General features: G+C 41.6%; 1 protein-coding gene and 1 long non-coding RNA gene across 2 annotated transcripts in view; one reads left to right on the top strand and one right to left on the bottom strand.

Annotated features, from left to right (window-relative positions):
* The window catches only part of XPR1 (xenotropic and polytropic retrovirus receptor 1), a 198,600-nt gene extending 196,823 nt beyond the window's left edge, over positions 1–1,777 (bottom strand). The window contains exon 1 of the mRNA XM_023640652.2: positions 1,494–1,777. Coding sequence (XP_023496420.2) covers positions 1,494–1,562 — 69 coding nt within the window. The 5' untranslated portion in view covers positions 1,563–1,777. The remainder of the gene's footprint in view (positions 1–1,493) is intronic.
* LOC111773457 (uncharacterized) lies at positions 958–24,540 on the top strand. Its single transcript, XR_002807893.2, has 3 exons — positions 958–1,061; positions 21,544–21,618; positions 24,188–24,540. It is a non-coding gene; the product is annotated as an uncharacterized lncRNA (long non-coding RNA).
* The last annotated feature ends 33 nt before the right edge of the window (positions 24,541–24,573 follow it).

Genomic DNA, 24,573 nt, shown 5'->3' with positions numbered 1-24,573 from the left:
CAATAAATCAAAAACTCTACAGGCTGAAAAGCTAGTCTCTTATTTCATTCTCACAAAATGCAGCCACAAAACACTGTAAGAAAATTAATTGACAAGAAAGCATTAATAATTCTAGGCCTTTCATTTCTGGCAATAATCAAATTCTGTATATTACAACGTGAGTTTATTTTACAATCTGCTAGGTTCTGTTTAGCCCATCTACCCTTTCCCTGTTTTCTTCAATCATTACAAATGCTACATAAATAAATAAACTCATGTTATTGCCTAAACATCCTATCACTGAACTTAAATAGAAATTAAATGGAGAACTAAAAGATTTTAGTTCATAAAATCTAACCAGCATATTCGTGTTCATATTGATTTTATACTCTTTGTTCCTGCACATAACACAGATGTGAATTCCTGGAGGTTATAGATAAGTCTTTCTTTCTCTATCCAGGAGCTGAATTGCCAGCTACTGAGAATAACCTACTGCAATGCTTAAAGCCCCTCAGGTATCCTGCCTTCTGAATATATAAATGGGTTCATTATCTTTACTTTTCCCCCATATCAATATTAGGTTCCTCATCACTATCTTTTAAATACCCCCCAGGAGCTGTTATCACAGAAATTGGGGGGGGGGGGGGCATGACTTCTATAATACACAAGTATGTTTTAAAAGTACGTTGTTTACAATATAGTACTTTGCTCCCTAGCTAACAAAAATTTTAGGAAAGAGAAGCTGAAAATTTTAATAATTCTCTTCTTTCCACCTTCCTCTTCCCCCTTCACTCTATTCCAAAACAACAGAACAGCCCAAACCAAAGACGGGATTACTTTGTACACTTCATGCAATCAGTAAAAAGACAAGTCCCCGTCTTGTTATCAAAACAGAATAGTTGATTCCAATCCGTTTGCATCCTGTAACCACTGCCTATGTGATAGACGTTTAAATCAAGTTTCAACCCTGCTACAAAGCCTTTGTCAACACTGGGCAAGCGGGGGAAAGCCGAAGGGCTCTGTGGAATGAAGGAAATCACCGGAGGGGCTCCTCTCGGAAGAGGAGGATTCCTCGGCGAGAGGTGAGCAGAGAAGCAAGACCTAACCTTGGCGAGGGGGCGCTCGCCCAGGGTGGGGACGCGAGGTCAGGGCGCTCAGGCAGGGGGCATCGGCGCGGACCCCCCGCGACCCCGGGCCGCCCTCACCCCGACGCCCCCACCTGCGGCTCGCCCTCCAGCACCGTTCCCCAGCCCCGGCCGGGCTGTGCCCTCCCGCCCGGCCCGCCGCCTGCATATCCGTTACCCCGGCGGCGGCGGGGCTGCGGGGGAGGGGAAGGTCAGCGGGGCCCGGAGGGGGCCGGCCGCGGCGGGGATGCCGCAGTGGCTCCCCGCGGCACCGGGGCAAAGTCCGCCCGGGCGCGGGGCGGGAGCGGGAGCGGAAGGCGGCGGTGGAGGTCGGGACTGGAGAGACGGCGGCCCCTCCGAGTCCTCCCACACCCGGGCCGCCGCCGGTACCTCATACTGGATGTATTGCTTCCTCCACTCGGGAGTGATGTGCGCGGAGAGGTGCTCGGCGAACTTCATCCTGCCGTTTCCCCCTCACTCCCACTCGGGTCCAGCAGTTACAGGCGGCGGCGGCGGCGGCGGCGGCAACAGCGACTCCGACTCCTCCCCACATGGGCCCCGGCGCGGCGCGGCGCTGCGCTTCTCTCCTCCTCCGCCGCCGCCGAGGTCTCCTCAGAGCCGCCCTCCCGCCATCTTCCTCCTCCTCTCCATAGCCCCGCCCCGCCCCGCCCTCTAGACGTCATCGCCATGGTAACCGCCTACGCCGCACGACGAAAGGGGCGGAGTAAGGGGTGGGGTTGGGGTACATTCCTGAAGGCCCCGCCCCTTCTGGGCCGGACGTGCTGGAGGCACCTCCCCTGACCTCTTCCGTCTGCCTCCTGTTGGCGTTACAGCTGCTCTCTACCGCCTGCTTGGGAAGCAGCAGTGTTGTTATTGCAATTAATATTAATACTGTAGCAACAATAATCCACACGAGACATTTATTTTTGCAAAGAACTGTAGCAATATTTTTCCGTTTTAATATTTATTCTTCATAAAACCGTTAAGGATGGATCAGGATTAGTCCAAGTTGAGTAACTGAAACAGACTAAATAGTTAAGGGCCAAATATATTTAAAGGAACCGTAGTTTACACGCTCTAGGTGCTCAATAAATACTTGTTGAATTTAATTAAAGACATCAGTGCCAAAATTGGCATGCTGCTTCTGAATGTTAGTGTAATTATCTAGTCCCATGGGCTACCAGAAAGACCAGTAACAACACCTGGGCCCAAACCAGGACGGGAGGGTACCACCTTGACTTGTGGCTGAGCTTCCTAGAGATTAGGAGTGCGGTTGAGAGGGAAATCAATGTTAAGAGGAAAGAGAATCCCCTAGAGGTACGATAGTAACCCCACCCCTAGGGAGACCAGAACTGGGTCTGGCATCCAGGCAGAACTGTCTTCAAGGAGCACGGGGAATAGATCACTCACACAGCTTGGCACTATGAGTGTAGGAGAGATTGTCCTGGAGGACCTGAGTTGGGACAGAAACCCGGGTCTTTTCCTGAGTGGAGGAGCCCTGGATAATAATAGCTCATGTTTAGTAAGCACTCACTGTCCATGTACCAAACACTATTCTAAACCCCTTCCACGTACTTCGTCCTTTAATTCTCACAATTTTGATGAGACTCAAAGAGATTAGCGGACTACTGTGATGAGGACAGTATTCTGAGCTATCAGTATCTACTGTTGGCTTTTTACCTCCATGTATTTTCCCCCTTTCCCTCCCTCTTAATTCATGCTAGTAGGGGTTCTGCAATCATTTCCTCAAAAGAGGCATGAGGCATGATGGAAAATAGGCATAGGCTATGAGTCTTTCTGACTTTTGTTGTACAAAAGCCTCAACTTCTAGTGAAAGGGTAATCAGGGTCAAAAAAGAAGAAGAAAAAGAGAAGGAGTAAGGACTCTCCACACCTCAGCACCATAGCCCTCTGGCCACCACAACAATTTCGCTGTGCTGCCTCTACTGGAGGTCAATGTTGCCAAGAGAAAGAGAGAGGCAAAAGAGAGGGCTACACTCCCAGGAAGGAGGAACAACCACAGAGAGGAAATGACTGCATGGTGTGCCTAGGAAGACGGAACCAGGAACAGCTGCAAAAGTGATAGCTGAGCCTTTAGCCGGATACGGACTAGAATGGTAGACTCTGGGCAGCAACTGCTATAGACCATGGCATCCTTCTCCCAACAGAAGCATATCTTGGTGCCTTAACTGTACACAAGATTCTGGAACCATGGTCCAACCCAGGGAAGAAAGGAAATCCTCAATACTCTATAACCAACAATTCTTAATTTTTCTCATGGCCGATCCAGAGCCCTGACACTCAGTTGGACATGAAAATCTTAATTTATCTCCAAAAGCATATTTAATAATGTTTCCTCATTCCTAGCATTGCATCAGATATTTCACTCACAGAACCATCACATACTTAGTATTTATTGAACACCTACTTTCTGCAGAGCACCTACTTTCTGTGCTAGGTAGTGCGAATGACGATGGTGGACTGAATAGTTTTACTCTGAATCAGAAGGCCCCCTTGCCTTACACTTTCTTTTGTAAATAGGCAAATAACTCTTCATTTAACAAAACTGTATTGAACACTATGATATGCCAGTCGTGCCACTTGGGAAATGAAGGACAGTTCAAAAATGAATAAGACTCTGTCTTTTCCTTGGAGGACATCACAATCCAGTCAGAAAGGCAGGCAAATAGACCAGTAGCTAGACTACAATGCGATGTGTGCTGTAACTGAGGCATGTACAAGGAAACCAACATCCAACTGACTGGGAAGGAAAGGATAGCATCCCAGAGAAAGTGGTTTTGAAATACAGTCTTAAACAATGATCTGACAGGGAGAAAGACACCCCAAAAATCTCAGAGGCAAAAGGCAAGAAGTCAGTATTGTTAGAGAATGGCAAGAAGTTGTCTGACCTGAGTATCCTTTAAGGTGGCTAAATGTTCCCTCCTCAGGGGAACTCTCCTTATCCCCTCTTTTCCTCAATCTGGGTCCCATATCCCCTTGGTGAACTCCCCTCAACGTATTGTCAGTAATAATTTGTGTCAGACTATGAGCTCTGTGAAGACAAATTGCTCATTTCTCCTGTTTTCCCCAATTTAGCATGGTGCCTGGCATTCAAACATTCAATAAATGTTGAAGGAATAAGGGAAAGAAAGAAGGGAGAGAGAGAGGGAAGAAGGAGGAAAAGGCAGTCTACATAGAGGGAAGTTTCAGGAAGTCAAGTTAAGTGGGAACAAGATTGTGAAGGAATAGATCATGACAGTATAGGCAGTGCGGGATCTTTGAAGGAATAAGTGACTAACTCAGGCTTGGGAAAGCAATATAATATAGCTTCCTGGTTTTGAACACTAGCGCAGGGAATAGACAGACCTGAAATAAAATCCCAGCCCTGGCATTTATAATCTGTGTGACCTTGGGCAAAGTACGTTAGCGCTTAACACCTCGGTTTTTTCATCTCTCAAATGGGAATAACACCTCCCTAACAGGTTGTTGTGAGGATTAAATGAGATCCTGTATATAAAGTACTTCCCACAATGACTGGCCTCTGGTTGACCACTCAATAATTGGCAGCCCCTCAAAAACTTCTGTTAGCAGTGTGAAGAATGGATAGAGTGGGGGCAAACTAGAGACCAGTTTATTAGCAATCACCCATGTAACATTTACTCCATGCCAGACACTGTTCCAAGTGCTTTACAAATACAAACTTATTTAATCATCACAAGGACCACAGGAGGTAGCTATTAGCATTATCCTCATTTTAGAGATGAGTAAACTGAGACAGAGCTGTTAAAAATCTGGTTCAAGTTCACCTACCTAGTAAGTGGTGGGGCTGGGTTTGAACCCTGGCAATCCAGCTCCAGAGTCCTTGCTCTTAACCACTACATTATGCTGCCTGTTGATGGAATGTCCCAGGCCAGTCGTAGTGATGGACAGAAAGAGGTGTGACATGTGACTCTAACTCTAGTGACTGGGTTGATGATGCTGCTATAAGGAATGGAAGTGGAAGGCAAGTTTGGGGCATTATTGGATGTGTTCGATAGTTAGGAATCTATGAGAAATGCAATACTTCAATTGGAAATACAGATCTAGAGCGCTGGAAAGAGAGAGCAAGCCTGAAGACTGGGGAGCCATTCACATTTAGGTGATAATTAAGTCCTGGTAAGTCTGCCCAGGGAAAGAGCATACACCAAAATGGAAAGAAGTTCAAGGGAACATCCTGGTTTGAGTCTGATAAAGAAGATCGGACAAGGAAGGAGGCTAGGGTGTGGCCAGAGTGGGCAGCATGATAATTCGGAGAAAACAGTGTCAAAGAAGCCATAAAAAGATGAAAGTTTCATAAGGGAGGCAGTGACCAACAATGTCAGATGTTACAGAGAAATTGAGTAGAGTGACTCCTAGGCCATTGGCCTTAGTATTAAAGAGTCATTAGTAACCTCAGTGAAAGTGGCTTCGATAGTATGGAGGGCTGCAGAAAGCTTAGCAGTGAACAGCATTTTGCTTTTGTGCATCCTAAATTGTGTTTATTCTGTGTACGTGTTGCAGGATGACCACAAGTGAGGATTTAATAGCATACTCAGCAATTTATCTAGAAATTCATAAGTGCTGAGTCTGAATACTTTATATTTATCACACATAATTCTAAGTTGGGGAACAGTTATACTTACCACAAAGTAACTGTTCTAAAGCTTAGAATTATGTGTGATAAATATAAAGTCAAAGTGTTGCTTGAGCAAATGAGACTGGTGATCATGCTGAAGGGTGAGGAACTGACCTGCAGAGGGATCAAATCTTAAGCTACACCTCCCACTGAAGCTGAATAAGCTAGGGCATCAAAGGAGTAAAAAGATCACGTTCCCAGTGCAGCCCAGGCTCGGAATTATATGGGGCCCAGGCCAGCTTTGAAAGATGATAGGCTTATAGACCTAATAGCGTTCAACAGAGGAGCTTCAGACAGTCCACGACCTCCGTAAAATTACATGCAAAACCTTGTGCATTTGAATATTTTTCTCGAGAAAGGGTCCACATTATTTCTCAAAAGTTTCCATACCCCAAAAATATTTAGAACAACAGCACCAGGGCACTAAGTACCCCCCTCAACAACAAAAAAAGCTACCATAGAGCATTTACAAATGAAGTTTCAAACAGTTCAATTCAGTAATTTCTAGAAATATCTTTATTTTGACACAGTTTTGATTAAGTACACCTTGAGTTTTCTAAGGAGCAAGGAGGGTATTTTGCAAGTTACAGAAGAGTATTTAAATATTCATTCATTCATTCATTCATTCAACAAATCCTTATTGAGCAGCTACTACTTACCAAGCACTGTTCTAGGCACTGTGCTAGATAGAACAGTGAACAAAACAAAGTCCTTGACCTCATGGAGATTTCAGTCAAATGGGAGGATGCAGACAATAAATAAATCAACTAGTATGCAATCACATAGATGGGGATAAGTGTATGGAGAAAGACAGAGCAGAGTGAGAGATAAGAAGATTGCTGTATGATTTTATATAGGGTAGTCAGGAAAGGCCTTACTGATAAGGTGACTTTCAACCAGAGATGTGAAGGAAGGGAGGGAGAGAACTATGTAGATATGGGTTGACAATGGGGGTCTCGTTGGGGAGTAGGATTCAAAGCAGAGGAATCAGCAAGTGCAAAGGCCCCAAGACTAGAATGTGCTGAGTGTGTTGGAGGAACAGCAAGGATGCCAGTGTGGTTAAAAAGTGTTTCAGGGAGAGATATAAAGTCAGCCAGGTAGTTGGGAGCCAAATCACCCAGGGCCTTGTAGGCCAAGGTGAAAACTTGGGCTCTGAGTGAATTGAAGCCTTTGGAAATTTTTGTTTTAGGGATTTTGTTTTCCTTTACATGTGGTAATAACCATCCTTCTTTTCTGTGCATTTATAAAACTTGTGGTAAAATATACAAAACATAAAATTGTCCATTTTAACCATGATTTAAATGTATAATTCACTGGCATTAAGTACATTCACAATGTTGTACAACCATCATTGCTATCTATTTCTAGAACTTTTTCATAATCCCAAATAGAAATTCTATTCTCATTAAACAATAACTCTCCATTCCTTCCTCCCCCCACCCTCTGGTAACCTCTATTCTATTTTCTGTCTCTATGAATTATTGTCTCTCTGCCTATTCTAGGTACCTTATATATGTGGCATCATACAATATTTGTCCTTCTGTATTTGGTTTATTTCCTTTAATATAATCTTTGCAAGGTTCATCCCTGTTGTAGCATGTATCAGCATTTCCTTCTTAAGTCTGAATAATATTGCATTGTTGCCACTTGTTAGTGGTAGACATACCATTTGTTAGTGGTAATCACTAACCATTTATATTATTTGCTAGTGCTAAACAAATACACCACATTTTGTTTTTCCACTCATCTGTTGATGGACATTTGGGTTGTTTCCACCTTTTGACTACTGTAAATAATGCTGCTATGAACATTGGTTTACAAGTATCTGCTTGAGTCTCTGCTTTAAATTCTTTGGTGCATATATCTAGCAGTGGAATTGCTGGATCATATGGTAATTCTATGTTTATCTTTTTGAGGAAATGGTAGTTTTTGAGTGACATCATCAATCGGATAAATCATATATATTTTTGCTGTGTGGAAAGTAGTCTTCAGAGGAGAAAAAGAAAAACCAAGGTAAATTAGTTTCCTAGGGCTATCATAACAAATTACCACAAACTGAGTGGCTGAAAACAACAGAAATTTAGTCTCTCACAGTTCTGGAGGCCAGAAGTCTGAAATCAAGGTTTCAGCAGCCTTATGTGCTCTCAAATGCTCTATCAAAATAATCTGTTCCATGCCTTTCTCCTAGCTTCTATTGTGGCTGGCAATTCTTGGCATTCCTTGGCTTGCAGCTGCATAACTCCAGTCTCTGCCCTCATCATCAAATGACATTCTCCCTGTGTGTCTCTGAATCTTCACAGGGCTGTTCTCCCTCCTTGCATCTGTTTTCTCTTCTTATAAGGACAATAGTCTTATTGGATTAGGACCCACCATAATTGAGTATGACTTCATCATAACTCAATTACATCTGCTAAGACCTACTTCCAAATAAGATCACATTCACAGGTACTGGGGGTTAGAATTTCGATGTATCTTTTTGGTAGGGACACAAGTCAGCCCACAACATATGAACACTGGTAAAGACAGTATTATAATAATCCAAGGAAGAAATGATGGTGATTTGGACCAGGCTAGTAGTGGAGCAATGAAAAGTGGTTAGAAATTGAGTATATTTTGAAGATAGAGTGAGCAGAATTTACTGGTGGATTAGATGTGGGATGTGAGCAAAAGAGAGGCATCAAGTTTGACCCAAGATCTTTTGCCTTTCGCTTTGTCCTCGGCTGTAAGCTTTCCTTGGCTTCTGCCTTTTTCTTAGATTTGTTTACCAGCCTGCATATTGATACTGTGAGCAACCCAAAGCTATCCAATAAAATCTATTTCTGCTTAAGTTAACAAGAGTCAGATTTCCCTGTTTATGGGCAAGAACCCTGAATGGGTCATAGAGATTAAGAACTTCACCCATAGCTGTTGGCAGGAAAGTACTCAATAATCAGATACATGGAATGATTTTTATGAATGTCAGTCTGCCTTTCTCCCCAGCTACCCTAGGTCTTGGTCAATGGGCTTGTGGATCAAATGCTCATAGTGGCAGGGATGAAGGATACATAGGGGCTCAAAAATATTGCCTTCCCCTCTCCAAGGCTGATCTGACAACTGCTGATTGCTTAGCCTGCCAACAGAGACCAATACTGAGTCTCTAACATAATACCATATTTGGGGTGGGGGTAGACCAGTTAGATGCCTGGCAGCAGGTTGATTACCTTGATCTCTTTCCATCATAGGAGTGGGGAGGAGAGGAAGTAACTTATCCTCACTAGAGTAGGTAATTATTCTAGATACAGATTTGCCTTTTCTGCCAACGATGTTTTTGCCAGAAATACCGTGAGTGAACGTCTCTATTTACCATCACAGTGTCCCATTTAATAATTCTTCTACCAAAGAAGTCAGAGGAAGGGCAAATGTCTATAGATTTCACTGGTCTCACCGTGTATCCCATCACCTACAAGCACATGACCTTACAGAACGGTGTTATAACCTATTGAAGACTCAGTTATGGTACCAGTGAGGGGACACTACTCTCAGTAGTTGGAGTGCTATGCTATAGAATGAGATAATGCTCTAACCAATAACCAATATATGATACTGCTTCTCCCAGAGGTTATGAGTCTAGAAACCAAGGAGTGGATGGGTAGTACCATCTCTTATTACATATAAGAGCCAATCACAAAGTTTTTGTATCTGTTTCTCATAATGCTTGCCTCTGGTGATTTAGAAGGCTTAAAACCCAGAGAAAGATTGCTTGCACCTGAAGACTCAACAATGGTTCCATTAAAGGGGAAGTTGAGAGAGCCATTTAGCTAATATGGGTCTTCATGTTGTTAAATCAACAAGTACAAGGGGGGTTCCTGTATTGCTGGAGTGATTGGTCCTGATTTTCAAGGGGAAACAGAGTGTCCACTAAAAATGAACTAGATGAGTAGGAGGGGATCTAGAACTAAGGGGAACCTCCAGAGCACCCTCTTGTGCTGCTCTGCCCAGTAGCAAAAATTAATTAAAGACATACCACCCCAACACAGGCAGGATCACCAAGGGTTCAGACCGCTTAGGATGGAAGTTTGGGTTTCCCCATCAGATAAAGTAGCAGGACTATCTGAGGTGCTGGTTGAAGGTAAAAAAAAAAAAAAAAAAAAAAATGAGATGGGAGTGGAAGAAAGTTATAAATATCAACTATGGCCCTGGGATCAGATGCAGAAATAAGGTCTCTACTAGCTGCCCCGTTTTCTTCCTTGCTTTGTCATGCATATAGTCAGGAATTTCCTTTGTTTACCCTTTCCTTTTTCTCTAGTATTTCATGGTACTCTGCTGGAGGTGGTGAACTTTATAAGTCAGACTTTATGTTATAGGATGTAAAAGTGGTATTGTGACCAAACTAGAAGAGGAATGAACATCCCCTTGGAGTCAGGAGTTCATCTAGGGCTTTTCTGATTTCTCAGCCAGCAGCCCACTCCTCCAGCCCTTCCAATGAATTTGTAAGCACCTAGTTCCTTGTATTCAGGTCTTCCTGCTTAAAATTGCTACGGTGGCTTTGTGTTATCTGTACTTAAGCTCTGACCAAAAAGCAAAACAAACCAGACAACACTGCAAAGAATGAAAAAGTACAAGATTTGTTTATTTTGTTATTGAATCAAAATGATTACGGAATCATCGTTTAGATTATTTGTTTTGGTTACTTAAAAGAGCTTTTGCCTTTTATTCAGGCTATAAAAATTGCTGCAGGCCATTATGTAGCTCACTTTGACATGCCTTTGTCTTTTATGAGTCCCACAGATGTCTTGATCAAAGAAGAAGAGTCGCTGTTTTCTGCCAACACTTACATCTATAAAGTTGGAGAAATAACCTTTCCCAAATTGCAGCTAGCTCCTTAGGGACAGGAACCATTCCTATTTTATTCACTCTTAACAGCACTTAACACAGTAGACTCCACATAGTAATATAAATATCTTCTTAAGTATATGCTTCCCCCCCACCCCAGGAGTGATAAGCATGACAATTTTTGGATCAATGCAGATCCATCCTTGTTATAAAAACATGTTGTTAGAATCTAGGCTCTTTCCCCAACACTGGGGATGGCTGGAAACTTGAGCTAGAGTGAGAGACTTGTAAGCAAGGGGTGATATAGACTATCCAGAAAAGTGACAAGTCGGAAGATTCAGAGATTGGGGGTCTTGTTATCAAATGTACCAAGAGTCCTCCTGGGGTACGTAAGAGCCTTTTGGTACTCTGTTCGGTTGCAAATACAGCCAATCAAAAAATTCCCAACCTCAAGGATGTTTGATTTTAATTTTAGGTTTTTTTGTTAATCATCAAATTAATACACACTAATTGTAGAGAATTTAGAAAACACCAAAAAGTGTAAAAGAAGTAGAAAAAATAGACCCCCATCTCATCACCCAGGAGAAACTACTATCAACATTTGGGCATATTAGTTTTGTCTTTTTAAATTAACATAGTTGAGAGGTTAGAGAAAGTGAGAGGTTGGAGCAGAAATGTATTCCTCTCTTGTAAGTCTTTAGTGTTCCTGATATGAGGGTACCAGTCTCTGAGGCAAGATCCCCCTCTTCACAAGACACCTCCACAAGCTGCCAAAAACCTCTGACTTGGCAATTAAAACAAAGATATGTTTTGTGCTGATTCTGAGGGAAGGAGTTCCTCTTTTTTAGTGACAGATTGATGTTAAGAAAAACCAGTTAGGGAAGCCCAGCATGTCCTTCCCACCAGTGCATCCCATTTCACTTCTTTCCAGCTGTCTTCCGAGAGCCTGATCTGCGTAGAAGGGATGGGGAAGGGGGCCATGAAAAGAATCACATCTGGGGAGACAGGGAGAAGGGTGTGTCTGTAGAAAGTGGTGTATGTCAGCGTGACTGGGAGCACATAAGGAGTGTAGATTTGGGTGTACATTGCTAGGTGTATTTTGAAGATAATTCCTAAAATCTCCTGCTAGTGAATGTCCAGGAAAAAGCAAAGAATGGGGGAGGAGACATCAAGCAGAAGACTGCCTACTTAAGAAAAACATTCATAGGGGCTGGCCCCGTGGCTGAGTGGTTAAGTTCGCGCACTCCGCTGCAGAGGCCCAGTGTTTCGTTGGTTCGAATCCTGGGCGCGGACATGGCACCGCTCATCAAACCACACTGGGGCAGCGTCCCACAGGCCACAACTAGAAGGGCCCACAACGAAGAATAAACAACTATGTACTGGGGGGCTTTGTGGAGAAAAAAAAAATTTTAAATCTTAAAAAAAGAAAAAAGAAAAACATTCATCATTTCCTGCTCCTGCTCCCTGTATATCTCTGAAAGCTGGTCTATGAAGACAGTCTTAAAAATAAAAGAGCAAACAACTTTCATCTGTTCACTTCCTGAAATCCTGAAGTGGACCACACAGCCCCAGGCAAAGCGTGCACTAAAATGTACGTTGATTTTTCTGTCTGCACGTGAACTGGAGGTTTGGGTCTTACTCGATGATATAGCCCCTGAAACACATTGGGACAGATTCTCAGTGGTGACTTCAGTGCTGAACTGGAGGTTAACTTCTGGATTATTTCATGTCAAACCTAAATAATTCAGTGATCTATGTTGGCTAATGCTTTCTTTTCATACTCCCCTAGAAAAAATTTGTTGACTCCATCTCCAAAATTTCTCTTGAATCTGTTCACTTCTTCCTGAGTCCATAGCACCAGTCACTATATTCTCACACCTTAACTGTAATAATAGCTTCCTAGCTGGTGTCCCCCATAAATCCCATCACGTCTTTCTCCTGCTTAAAATCTTTCATTGCTTCCCATGGTTCACATAGTAGAATCCAGAATCCTTACCATGGCCATGCAGCATCTGTCCTTGCTCTCTCTCTCCTTCGTCTACTCTCACCTTCCTCCTAATTCACTGTGCTCTTGCTCCATATCTTTCTTCAGTTTCTTTGAGGCACCAAGCTCTTTTCTACCTCAGAGCCTTCCCATGTGCTATTCTCTCTCTCTCTTTTTTTTATTTTTGGTGAGGAAGATTGGCCCTGAGCTAACATCTGTTGCCAATACTCCTCTTTTTGCCTGTGGAAAATTGTCACTGAGCTAACATCTGTGGCAATCCTCCTCTATTTTGTATTTGGGATGCCTCCACAGCATGGCTTGACAAGTAGTGTGTACGTGCATGCCCTGAACCCTGGGCTACCTAAGCATAGTGCACAAACTTAACGACAACACCACTGAGCTGACCCCTCATGTGCTATTCTTCTGCATGAGATATTCTTCTCCTCCCTTCTCACTCATCCTTTAAACTTCAGCTTAAACATCATTGACCATCCATGCCCAATCTAACTTAGGTTCTCTCTATAATATAATACCTGGCACCCTATATGCTTCCTTTACAGTTCTTATTAAAATTTGTAAACATATGTTTATTTGTAAGATTGTGAAGGTCTGGGCCCCCCCCAACAGATGGTAGACTCTAAGAAGATAGAGATTATGTCTGTTTTGCTTCTACTGTATCCCCTAGTGCCTGGCACAGTACCTGACACATATTAGTGCTCAGTACTTCTTGAATGGATGATTGAAATCATCTGAATTTGAAGAGTTTAAAATAATAACTGCCAAAAAGATCATTTTGTCTGTTTTCTGCTACTGCAGGACGCATAAGGAACACTCAGAAAATATTTGTTAATTGATTAGCCAACTTTAGATTGATAGTTTGGTTGACAAGAAAGGTATCACACCTGGAGGGGTAGGTTAGGATCAAAGACACCCAGGTGTAATTACAGTCAACCCTTTTCTTACTGTGGTGAAAGTGAAAACTGTCATACTGAGGATTAGGTACAAACATTTATAATTACTTTAATGACAGGGCCTCTTACAGGAAAAAGAAATCAAGACATACTATTGCTGAACATTACTGGGCATGGTTGTGTTACGTGCATGAGAGGCTATGATTGGCTACAAGGGGCTGTGGACTGAAATCAACCATCTCGCTGGATTCAGAGGGCTTGGAAAGAGAAGGAGAGTAGACCAAATGCGAAGTGTGTGGAGAAAGCCCTTTCTAGTAGGACAGAAGACAATATTTCAAATCTTGAGCAGCAGATCCAGGAGACAGCCTAACCTAGCAGGTATCGATGATACGCATCATGCTGTGGATAAATTTCTGTATAAAATTAATTAAAATATATACCATAGGAAGCCATAGTCTTGGCTTGAGAAGCTAATCTGCATTCACCCTAGGATTCCTGTTGACATTTTTGGGCATGTCTGGCTATAGCAGAGGTTTTATTTGTACCAAGGGGCACCATAACAACCATCAGACCAAGGGAAGAGCAGCAAGGCTCACAAATTTGGTTCAAGGACTCTGGTTCAAGGTCAGTGTCAATGAGAGGGATGATTAAGTCCCAAACAGCGTATGTCATCGTGGTTGTCCTCCAGCCCAGCTGAGCCTAGGGAGCAGGACCTGCAGAAGAGTGGACAAAAGCAAAGCATAAGGTAGAGCAGTCTACAAACCATCGGGGGGGTACGGGTGGAGGGTCAGGTCACAATGTGGAATGTGTGAGGACTAGGAATGGTCACAGTAGACCAACCCATAGCTGGATCATAGAAGGTGCAGAAGACACGAGGCTGCAGTGGCATCAAGGAGACGCTGGCACTTTCAGTGAGCATTGTCCCTCTGGTGTTTCTTTACAGGTTTGGAAGCATTTGCAGTAGTATATTGACCTTGGTGGCAGCATGAGAGCCATCACTGTAACAAACCAAAACAGGAGAGGAGAAAAGTGTGTGGAAACAAAGAGTATAGTTCATGACCCCGAGGGGCACTCCTGGGCACTTTGAGAGCTACTTGGAAAGAATTTATTATGGGTTGAATTGTGTCCCCCAAAAAGATATGTTGGAGTACTAACCCACAGTACCTCAGAATGTGACCTTCTTGGAAATAGGGTCATTACAGATGTAGTCAAGTTAAGATATGGTCCTTAGGGTGGGCTCTAATCCAATGTGACTGGTGTCCTTATAAGAAAAGGAAAACTCCAAGCGAAGACAGAGACATACCAAGACAACACCAGGTGATGAGAGAAGTAGAGAGTGGAAGGCTCCTGCTGCAAGCCAAGGAATGCCAAGGATTGACCACAACCCCGGAAACTAGAAAGAGGCAAGGAAGGATTCTCTTCTACAGGTTTCAGAGGGAACATGGCCCTGCTGACACCTTGATTTTGGACTTCTAGCATCCAGAACTGTGAGACAATAAATTTCTGTTGTTTTAAGTGCCTCCGTTGGTGGTACTTTGTTACAGCAGCCCTAGGAAACGAATACAGAATTTGAGGAGAGGAATTTTGCAGAGTAGGACAGAGCCAAAGAAACATTGTTTCATTGCTGTTATCGTGACCCTAATTCTTCCCATAGATTTGTGAGGCCAGAGAAATACAGTTGATATAAAACAATCATGCCAAACAGCTAAAGTTTTATTTGCTGACTTGAATTTAGTCAATGTGCCACAGTCTAGTACACTTCATGCAACTTTAAGACCTGCCTGTATCTAATTAAATGAGAGAATGTAGTTAAAGCTCTTAAAATAGCATCTGGCACCTAGTAAACTTTCATAAATGTTAGATAGGATCATTATTTTCATCATCTCATTATCCTGATCCTAAGGCTGTCGGCTGCTCATGTCTCTTCTGCCTCAGAGAACTGCTGAAAAAACCTCACAGCTGAGCAGTCGGCTGCCACTAAAAATTAAACGTCACCAAATTCACCAGAGTCCTCTACCCTGCCTTGGTTTCCCTATTAAATGCTCTCTCCCATTCTCTACAACCTGTATTTCAAACCATGCTTCCCCAAATCTCTAGCACCCTTCGTTTCTCCTCAACTCTCACCACTGAACCCATTAACCCACATGAACCCACAGCTGTCCTAGATTTCTCCCTGTCATTTGGGCATGAGAAGTACCCTGGCTTCTTTCTAGTCCAGGTGGTTGTTCTTCTTTGTTCTTTCCTCTTCCTCATTCACACTTTCAACCCATAACCAAGTGTTGTTAATTCTACCTCTTTAGATATTTTGCCAATCCACACACTTTGGCTTATCTCCATGGCCACCAGCTTGGCTCAGACAAGTTGATTGTGTCACTGCCCTGCCTAAATTCCTTCAATGACTTCCTACTGCTCTACAGCTCAAGAAAGTCCTTCACATGTTTACAAAACCTCTCCCTACCCCAGCCACTCTTAATACAAGCCTATCCTTTTTCCTAACCTCACCTCTTACTCTGTACTTCTTACACGCTAACGCTAGGCTAGAGAGTAACTCAAAATACCTTTACGTCCTTGTTAAAATAGCTAACGCTTATATATCGCTTACTATGTGCTGGGCATATGTGTGGCAACTCCTTTGTCAGGACAACAAACATATAAGCTTGGTGCTGTTGCTATCCTCATTTAAAGATAAGGATATGGAGGCACAGAAATTAAGTGGCTTGTCCAAAGTTACAAGGAAAGTAAGTGGCAAGCCAGGATTTGAACCAGGAACATCGGCTGTGCAGTCCACACTACTGTGCCATGCTCTGACCTTGTTCTCAATCCTTCAGACCCTTCCCTCAGCCTCAGCATTCCCTCTCACTCTCTTACTTTGGCTGATGCCTACAACTCCTTCACGTCTCAGGGTCAACGTCCCTTCGTCAGGGTCAGACCTCCTTGCTCTATGTCCTTAGGTCTTCCTATCCTGCCCTTATTGTTATTATTTAGCATCTGTCTCCTCTGCTAGACTATATGTTCTCTGAGGACAAGGAACAAGTCTGCTTTATTCACATTATACCCTCACTGCTTAGCTAACACGTGACATACAGTAGGTGCTCATTAAGTATTTCTTGACTAAATAAAGGAATGCTCAGTTACTAATCACCTTAAAGAGCTTCTATGTATATAGAACACATAACACAGTGCCTGGCATATAGCATGCACTTGATAAATATTTATTTGATACTGTGTTCGGGAAATGGCAAGGAGTCTGGTTTGACTGGTGTCAAGGGTGTGAAGAGAGGTTTTGGCAAGTGGTTCAAGTCTGTTTGATGAGCTAAAGGAGGAGAGCCTTGCATGATGGAAGGGATTAGCAGCAGTATGTAATCTTCCAAGGCAAATATTAGCATTTCAAAATCCCTCCTTCCCAGCCCAAGATGGTTTTGGATTTTTCCTTTAACCACATCATCTAATTTTTTTATAGCAGACTTCAGCAAAGTGTAATTGGCGTGCTCAGGGTACCCTGGCCTGATCAGACGCATGCACTAATGAATGACCCAGGTGAAAACAAAGATTTGCTGTGCATGCGTTCTGTGTAAGACAAACAGCTACCTCTTGCCTACTTGCAAAAGGTCTATCTAAAATTCTAATCTCTATGAGCACAATTGAAGATTTCCTATTCCTATCTCCTTTGGAAAAAGTAAATAATTTATTATCCTCCAAAGGCTTCCTGGAACGCTGGGTTAATCCCTTTAAAAGGATACATCTGGACACGCTAACTTCATTACAATTCTAGACTTGAATGCTACCAGGTATATTTTTTTTCCTCCCCAAACTGAGTGGTGCCAGGGAGTCTAGAGGCAGCAGTCAGCAGGTCAGGTTCAAATCATTGTCTCTTTGAGGCTGTGTTTTGGTAGCCGCAGCAATAGCAGGCTCAGCCTTCAAGGAGCAGTAAACTTCTTGTCACCCTTGAGTGACCCTCAAGGGGAAAACTGGAAAGAGAAGGGGGTGACTTCCAGGGAAAACAGCTGATCCACTACCTGTAAAAACATGCACCTAACTGGCCTGACATGAGAGTCCCTGGGGAAGGGCTTTGGTAAACCAGAGGAATTGCCAACATGTGGAGTCACGCCTCTGTGCTCTGCGCATGCCAGCACCGTAAAAGCTGGCGCTATCTGTCAGAAACCACCAGCATTACAAAGCCGCTTTATTCCAAACCGTTTTGTTAAATCAAATCCCCATCAACTACGAGGTGGTGATTGTACAGAACTCTTGTCAGAGGATCAGCGTCTTTGGCCCCATTTTCACACCACAGGAGACATCTATCCTTTTACAACATTCTGGTCTATGGCTAGTTCTTAATTATCTTTGCCGCCAAGAACCAGTTAATGAAGGGATATTTCGTGGCCTTTGGCAGAAACCTCAGACTCAGCAACCGAGGAACTGAAAGCCCTGACCTCAAGGCAATCTCCACGCCAGCCTCCTGCCTGATGCATATTTCAAAGGTTTCCAGGTTTTAAGGCACGGATTACCTTTGCAAATGAAAAATTGAACAAGCAAAAGCATTTAGTGGCATGTTATTACAGTTCCAATGATTTTGAAAAGGCTGCTTGGTTTAACCAGAGGCAGAATTTCAAACGAACAAAGAAATAAATATCCATTTTTAAAAAATTACTTTCTGTTTATTCTACCAGGATTTAAAATTTAGTATATATTGATCCTCACCTGAGGTTTTTGCCATTATAACATGCATATATGAACTTACTGAAAAAATTACGCATTTAATAAAATATTTACTAGCTTCACGGGCATTCAATATCCAGCCACCCCCAAAATAGGTTGGTTGTTTATCTAAACAGGATCTTGCACGGTAAGGCAATTTTAAACTCTGCTCAAAAGGTAGTCTTGTTCTTTCAAATATTTCAAACTTTTCATTTATAAGAAGAATGATTAAAACAAAGTAAAAGAACTCAGAGCTGTCTTCACCACCAGATAGCATTTAGTCATGACCTGCCAAGTATGTGGCATTTTACTAGAGGCCATTCACCTAAATACATTCGTTGTATACCTATGATGTACCAGGTACTTCCTAAAACGAAAAGATTACAAACACACAGTCTTTGCTCTCAAATAGTTCAAATCTAGGAGAAACAGATAATTACAACACAATGTGGTAAAGATTATGCGAGTACAAAGCACGTTAGCTGTACTAGATGTACAATGTATAAACAAAGGAATTAATGAAGGAATGAGTAAGCATGGATATTTATGGAATATAATAAATTCAACACAGAAGGCAGGAAATAAGTGTATAGTATTCAGCAAAAAAGAGAGCATGGAATATTTTTAAATGAAAAAAGTTTCAGGAAGATTCTAAAGATTAAAAATTTTAGCTGTTGGGTTACAAAAGAAATGAGAATTCCTACCTTCAATTTATTTACTGATTGGTAAAACTAGACTTAAACACAAAACACATGATAGCAAAGAGCTACGCTGTGTAATGTAGGAAAAGTAAGAGAGAGAGGAATCGGATTGTTACATAATGGTGTGATTACTCAAACTCTCATTTCGGATTTATGACAGTCTATATCCAATTATCATGACATACCTATGTTAATTTCTCCATTTTTACTGGAATTAACCACAGTATAAGACACTCCAAGTGAAGGTACTGGAAAGTAGTATAAGGTAACTTGGGGCCAATTCTCCTGCTTTGGGCCTTCCAAGTGCAGCATAATGTCTATTTTCACTACAAAGGGAACAAAACACTCATTTGTCACTCCCTCAGAAGAAAAGATAAAAATTTTATCCATCAAACAAAACTTTTCAAGCACTTCTATGGGCTCAAACTCAGTCCCAGGAAAAAGCAAGAAACTGAAAGTAAGTGTGTGCCCAAAAATGTGGTAAGTTTTTGGACTACAGAGGCAGTACGTTGTAATAGATTTGATGTTGAGGAAGTGTGTTCCAACCTTCTTATTATTTTGCCACATGACCTTAGTCGTCATTGTCTCATCGTTAAAAACACAGATAATAATTCATGCTCTCCCTATTTGATGAGAATGCATGCTTCTTAAATAAAATAACATGTCTGAAATGCTTGAAAACATTGTGAAAATATAAAAATCCCGTATTAGATTTATTGCACATTTGAATGATAAAGTTACAACAGAATGGTATTTTTCATCTACAAAGGAAGAAATACTGTTATTATAGGGAAATAAAAGCATATTGTAATGTATGAAATCTCCTCTAACAACCTATGCAATAATAGGAATGAAGTAATAGAATTATTACAATTTCTCTATTTCAGGTGCATCTATTTCTAGTTCCAGGGCGGTTTGTTTCTGCGTTCTTCTTCTTCCTTTCTTTTTTCTTTGCTAACCCTTTCATCATATCTTCATAAAAATTTCTAAGGCTAATTCTTGGTTTTTCTTTTAAAATATTATGTTGATTATCAAATCTTAATTGAAAAGCTGAATGAAAAAGATCATAAACCTATTCTTTCCTCTAACATAGTCTAGCCTAGGTTCTGCCAAGAACATCTAGATGCTGTTAAAAATAGCACATTTCTTTATTTGGACTCAATCAACTTGTACTTCCATGCACCTGTCGAAATGTTAAATAATAAATTGTTATCTTTGAATAGATTCTTCCATGCCCAAGAGACAGTCAAAAAACGTGTTTTAAATGAGTCGTTTAACCGGAATAATTTCCCTTTGGATTACTAGAGTCATTAGAGGAAAAAAAAATATAAAACCATGTGAGTAATTTTCCATGTGTCTAGGGTTCAATATCTGAAATGTTTCATAGGCCTTCTGCATCACAAGGCAGTTTATTTAAAAATACAGGCACATGCTCTTCTCTGCTTCTGTGTGTCCTTCCTCTTTAGCAGCTGAAGACAGGCTCACCAATGATGAACAGAGTGTCAGCCAACACCCCTTGTGCCTCTGTGTCATCATTCTGAGCTGGGAAGGAGCACGTCTGAAAGAGCCGGGCAGAGAACCCTTCCTCCTCCTCCTTATCATCACCCTAACCTTGTAACAGCAACAACAACAATAACAAAAATTATGAACAACAATCAAACTAGCATGTGCACAGTGCAAAGGTACAACTTCTGTGGCTGTGTAGAGCTACCGCCAAATAGCTACCCACGCTTTTGCTGCTGTTACTGGGGAAAAAAGGGAATGTTGGTTTGCCTCAAAGAAGGGGGAGGAAGATGTGGAGGCGAAGGAGAGGAGGAGGCAGAACCCTGTCTTTGAGAGGAGTATTCCAACTGAGAAAATCATTTCTCACCCTCAGTAAGGAGCAGGTGAAACACAGAAACAGATAGGACAGCATGTTGTTTGTGACCCTTCCTAGAAATTGCAAGATTAGGACACTCATCAGGCGAGGCAGTGCCCTGCATGGAGATCTCAAGCTTTGATTTTTTGGTTAAAGGAAGCATTTCAGAATAATGTATAGCCAACATTCCCACCATTAGCCTGTCTTGCTATTGTATATTGCACAGATGCTCTGCGAGGGAAATTTGATCAATATATTAGATTCCTGGCAGAAAGATGCTATCAGACAATGCATGTATTCCTTGACATAGCTCAATTTCCATCTATTGATTTTCCTCTCATGGAAGTGCACATGCACGTACTAAGAGCGCTTACAGAAGATGGGGGTTGGGCAGGCATTTATTCAAGAACAGACAGCTCTGCCATTCCCCAAGTGCGTTCAAAATACCCTCTGGCTTGGTGACTTAATATTTGGATGATCTATACAAACTCCTCAAATCAGGATTAAACGGATGGCTGATGAGCAAAAACATTATCCCTATGCTCACTCTTTGAAGGCTAAGAACGATATCAGCTTCTTCAGAAAATGTGGCCCTCTTGGAATCCTGTTCCAGGCTTACTTCCTGAAGCCCTATCTTCCTAACTCAGCTGAATTAATTCTGTATTACTTGATCACAGTCTTCTTGCCTAATACCCGGAGGCAGTTAAGACTTCCCTTACATCTCCATTGATCTTCCCCTGTTTCTGTCGGTCTCTTTCTGACTTGAACCGTTGTGGCAGTATTTAAGCTGCCCATCAAATATTTCCTGCTCTTCATCTTCCAGGCTTGGGCTCGGATTATACTTCCTGGTCCCTCTGTGGTTAGCTGGAGCCGTGTGACCCGTGCTGACCAATGAGTGGTGAGTAGAAGTAATCCATATCATTTCCAGGTTGAGCTTTTAAGTGTCTATGGGAGATCTTCCGGAGGGAAATATTGATAACTAGACTTCATAAAAATTAAGAACTTCAATATGACGAAAGATATCGTTAACAAAATTAGAAGGCAAGAACCAAACTAAGAGAAAACGTTTTCAAAATATATGACAAAAGGTTAGTAACCATACATAGAGTCTACAAACCAATAGAAAAGTGTGACTCAGATATAAACAGGCAATTCACAGTAGGAGAAATATAGGTAGCCAATAAACACATCAAAAGATATTTATTAACCTCAGTTGTAATTAGGGAAATACAAATTACAGCAACAATATGCCATTCTTATCTGTGAGACAGACAAAATTAAAACTAAAAACTCAAATAGCTTAATAATTTTCAGAATTGGCAAGGGTGTGGAGAAAATAGACATTCTTATCCCTGTGGTATAACCTAATTGGAGGGCAATTAGCAATATCTTTCAAAATTATAAAAATGAATATTTTGACCCCAAAATTCTATTTCTAGGAACCTAACCTACAGAAATATTTGCATATAATGTTAACAACATTCATTGAACACATGCCATGTGTCAAGACTTAGCTGCTTTATTTATGTTAATTATTTACCCTGGGAGGTAAGTTCCACTTTTATCCCATCTTACAGATAAGAAAACAGGGGCAGAAAGACTAAGCAACTTGCTTAAGTTAATGCAACTAGTAAGTGGCAGTGCAGGGATTCAGACACCAAGTGCTCTCTTCTGCGTGACACAGTGGACACTATGCTCTCTCTCAAAGAAATATGTACAGAGATAAGAATTGCACCACTATTTGTAATTAAAAGTGAATAAAACATAAATGTTCATCAATAGGAGAAATGGTTATATGGTAAACTCAAATTATAGAATATTATGCAGTAATTCAAAAGAATGAACCTGAGAGAATTGAAAATGTTTAGTCACACAAAAACATGTAAAATGTTCATAGTAGCATTATTCATGATAGCCAAAAAGTGGAAACAACCCCATTGGCCATCAACTGATGAATGGACAGACAAAATGTAGTCTATCCATGCAATGGAATATTATTCATCCTTAACAAGGAATGAGCACATGCTGCAACATGAACGAACCTTGAAAACCTTACTCTAAGTGAAAGAAGCCAGACGCAAAAGGCCACATATTCTCTGACTCCAATTATATGAAATGTTCAGAATAGGCAAATCTGGAGAGACAGAAAATAGACTAGTGAGGGCCAGGGCGCTGAAGGACAGGGGAATTGAGACTAACTGCTAATAGGTACAGGGCTTCTTTTTGGGTGATGTTGAGAACGTTCTGAAATTAGATAGTGATGATGGTTGCACAACATGGTGAATACACTAAAAACCATCAAATTGTATACTTTAAAATGATAGAATTTTATGTTTTGTGAATTTTATCTCAGTTTTAAAAAGAATCAGGTAGGTATCTTTGTGTAATACAAAAAAGTGTTAAAGGAAAAAGGCAAACCTCAAAACAATATCAATAGTATGTTTCCACTGATGAAAAAAGAAATCATAGAGGTGTCTGTAAATGCATGGGAAAAAGTCAGGAAGATTACACACTAGTCCATTAACAGAGGTTTCCTCTGGAGAGAAAACGTATTTGGGAGAGAGACGTGAAAGGATGGCTCACTGTTTACTCTATATACATCTGTTTTGAATTTCTTTACAATAAGCATATATTACTTTTATAATTTTAAAAACAACAAAAAAATGAAAATAAAAGCATTTAAATGTAGTTAAGCAAGTAAACAAAAATAACCTCCAAAAATAAACCATAGGCAAAATAATATGCTGTAATAGGAAAGCCCCAGCTTTGCAGCCCTGGATTCCCGGCTCAGCTCCACCTTAATGACTTGGGTGTCTTCAGACTAAGTTCATCTAGCATTTCTGAGCCTCAGTTTCTTCATTTGTCAAACAAAGTGACTGGACTAGATGACTACCATGAAACTTTCAGCTCTAAAATCTCTGGATTCCACAATAGGCCATCCTCCCTTTTTGCTTTGTTGCCAAGGTTACTTGCAGCTCCAGCCTTTCAGACCATGTTTTAAACAAGGCATCAAATACGGTCGTGAATCTACACACATTCCAAGATCATAACCTTACTGGGAAAAGATCATGAACCCCATTGCTCAGCTTCTGCTTAATTATGACCCTTTTTGTTTTATCTGATGGCAGTTAATTACACAGACCTACAGCTGAATGGAGCAATAAAATAATTCTTGGACAAACAACATAATTGGCCAGACAAGATATTTTTTGTTTAATACATTGAAATCTCATTTCAGAAAGCATGCTGCTCTGAGATAATTTATTTTCCTTTCATCATGTACATAACCTCTCAGTTGTCTTTTCATTAAATTTTGCTGGCCCGGGACAAAGAGGAGGTTAAAAGAAAGAGAGAGACAGGCACAATTGCCCTGGGAATTCACGGGTGCAAAGGAGGAGGGCTCAATTAAATACCGTACAAATACTGCATGAGAGAATGAGACACATTTCTGTTCCTTTCTCCACCAGCATTCCAGCTCCTCTGCCTGGTGGTCAGATGCTGCAGTGAACAGTGGAGATCATGTGCATATCCGAAGGGCCTGGAAGAGGGTCCTTCAGAAGCAGAAGCTCATCTTCAAAGAGCTGGACCAACTCCATCAAGCACAGAGCTGCCACAAGTACATGCTCAGAAAGTGCCAGCATTCTCCCCTTTTCCATCTTGCACGGGAGACGCTGAAGTACAATGGAAAGAATCCAGACTTTGGAGCATGTAAAACCTGGGCCCACATCCTGTCTCTACCACTGACTACCTGCGTGACCCTGGACAACTGTAAAAACAAGAGGATTGTCGTGAAGGTTCAACAAGATAACATGTAAACGCCTACCGTGGTGCCTGGTGTCTTAATTCCTAAAGA

Source organism: Equus caballus, chromosome 5 (genome assembly GCF_041296265.1).
Source record: "Equus caballus isolate H_3958 breed thoroughbred chromosome 5, TB-T2T, whole genome shotgun sequence".
In the NCBI taxonomy this organism is placed as follows: domain Eukaryota; kingdom Metazoa; phylum Chordata; class Mammalia; order Perissodactyla; family Equidae; genus Equus; species Equus caballus.
Note: the sequence above shows the minus strand (reverse complement) of the source record. Positions and strands in the feature narration are given on the sequence as shown.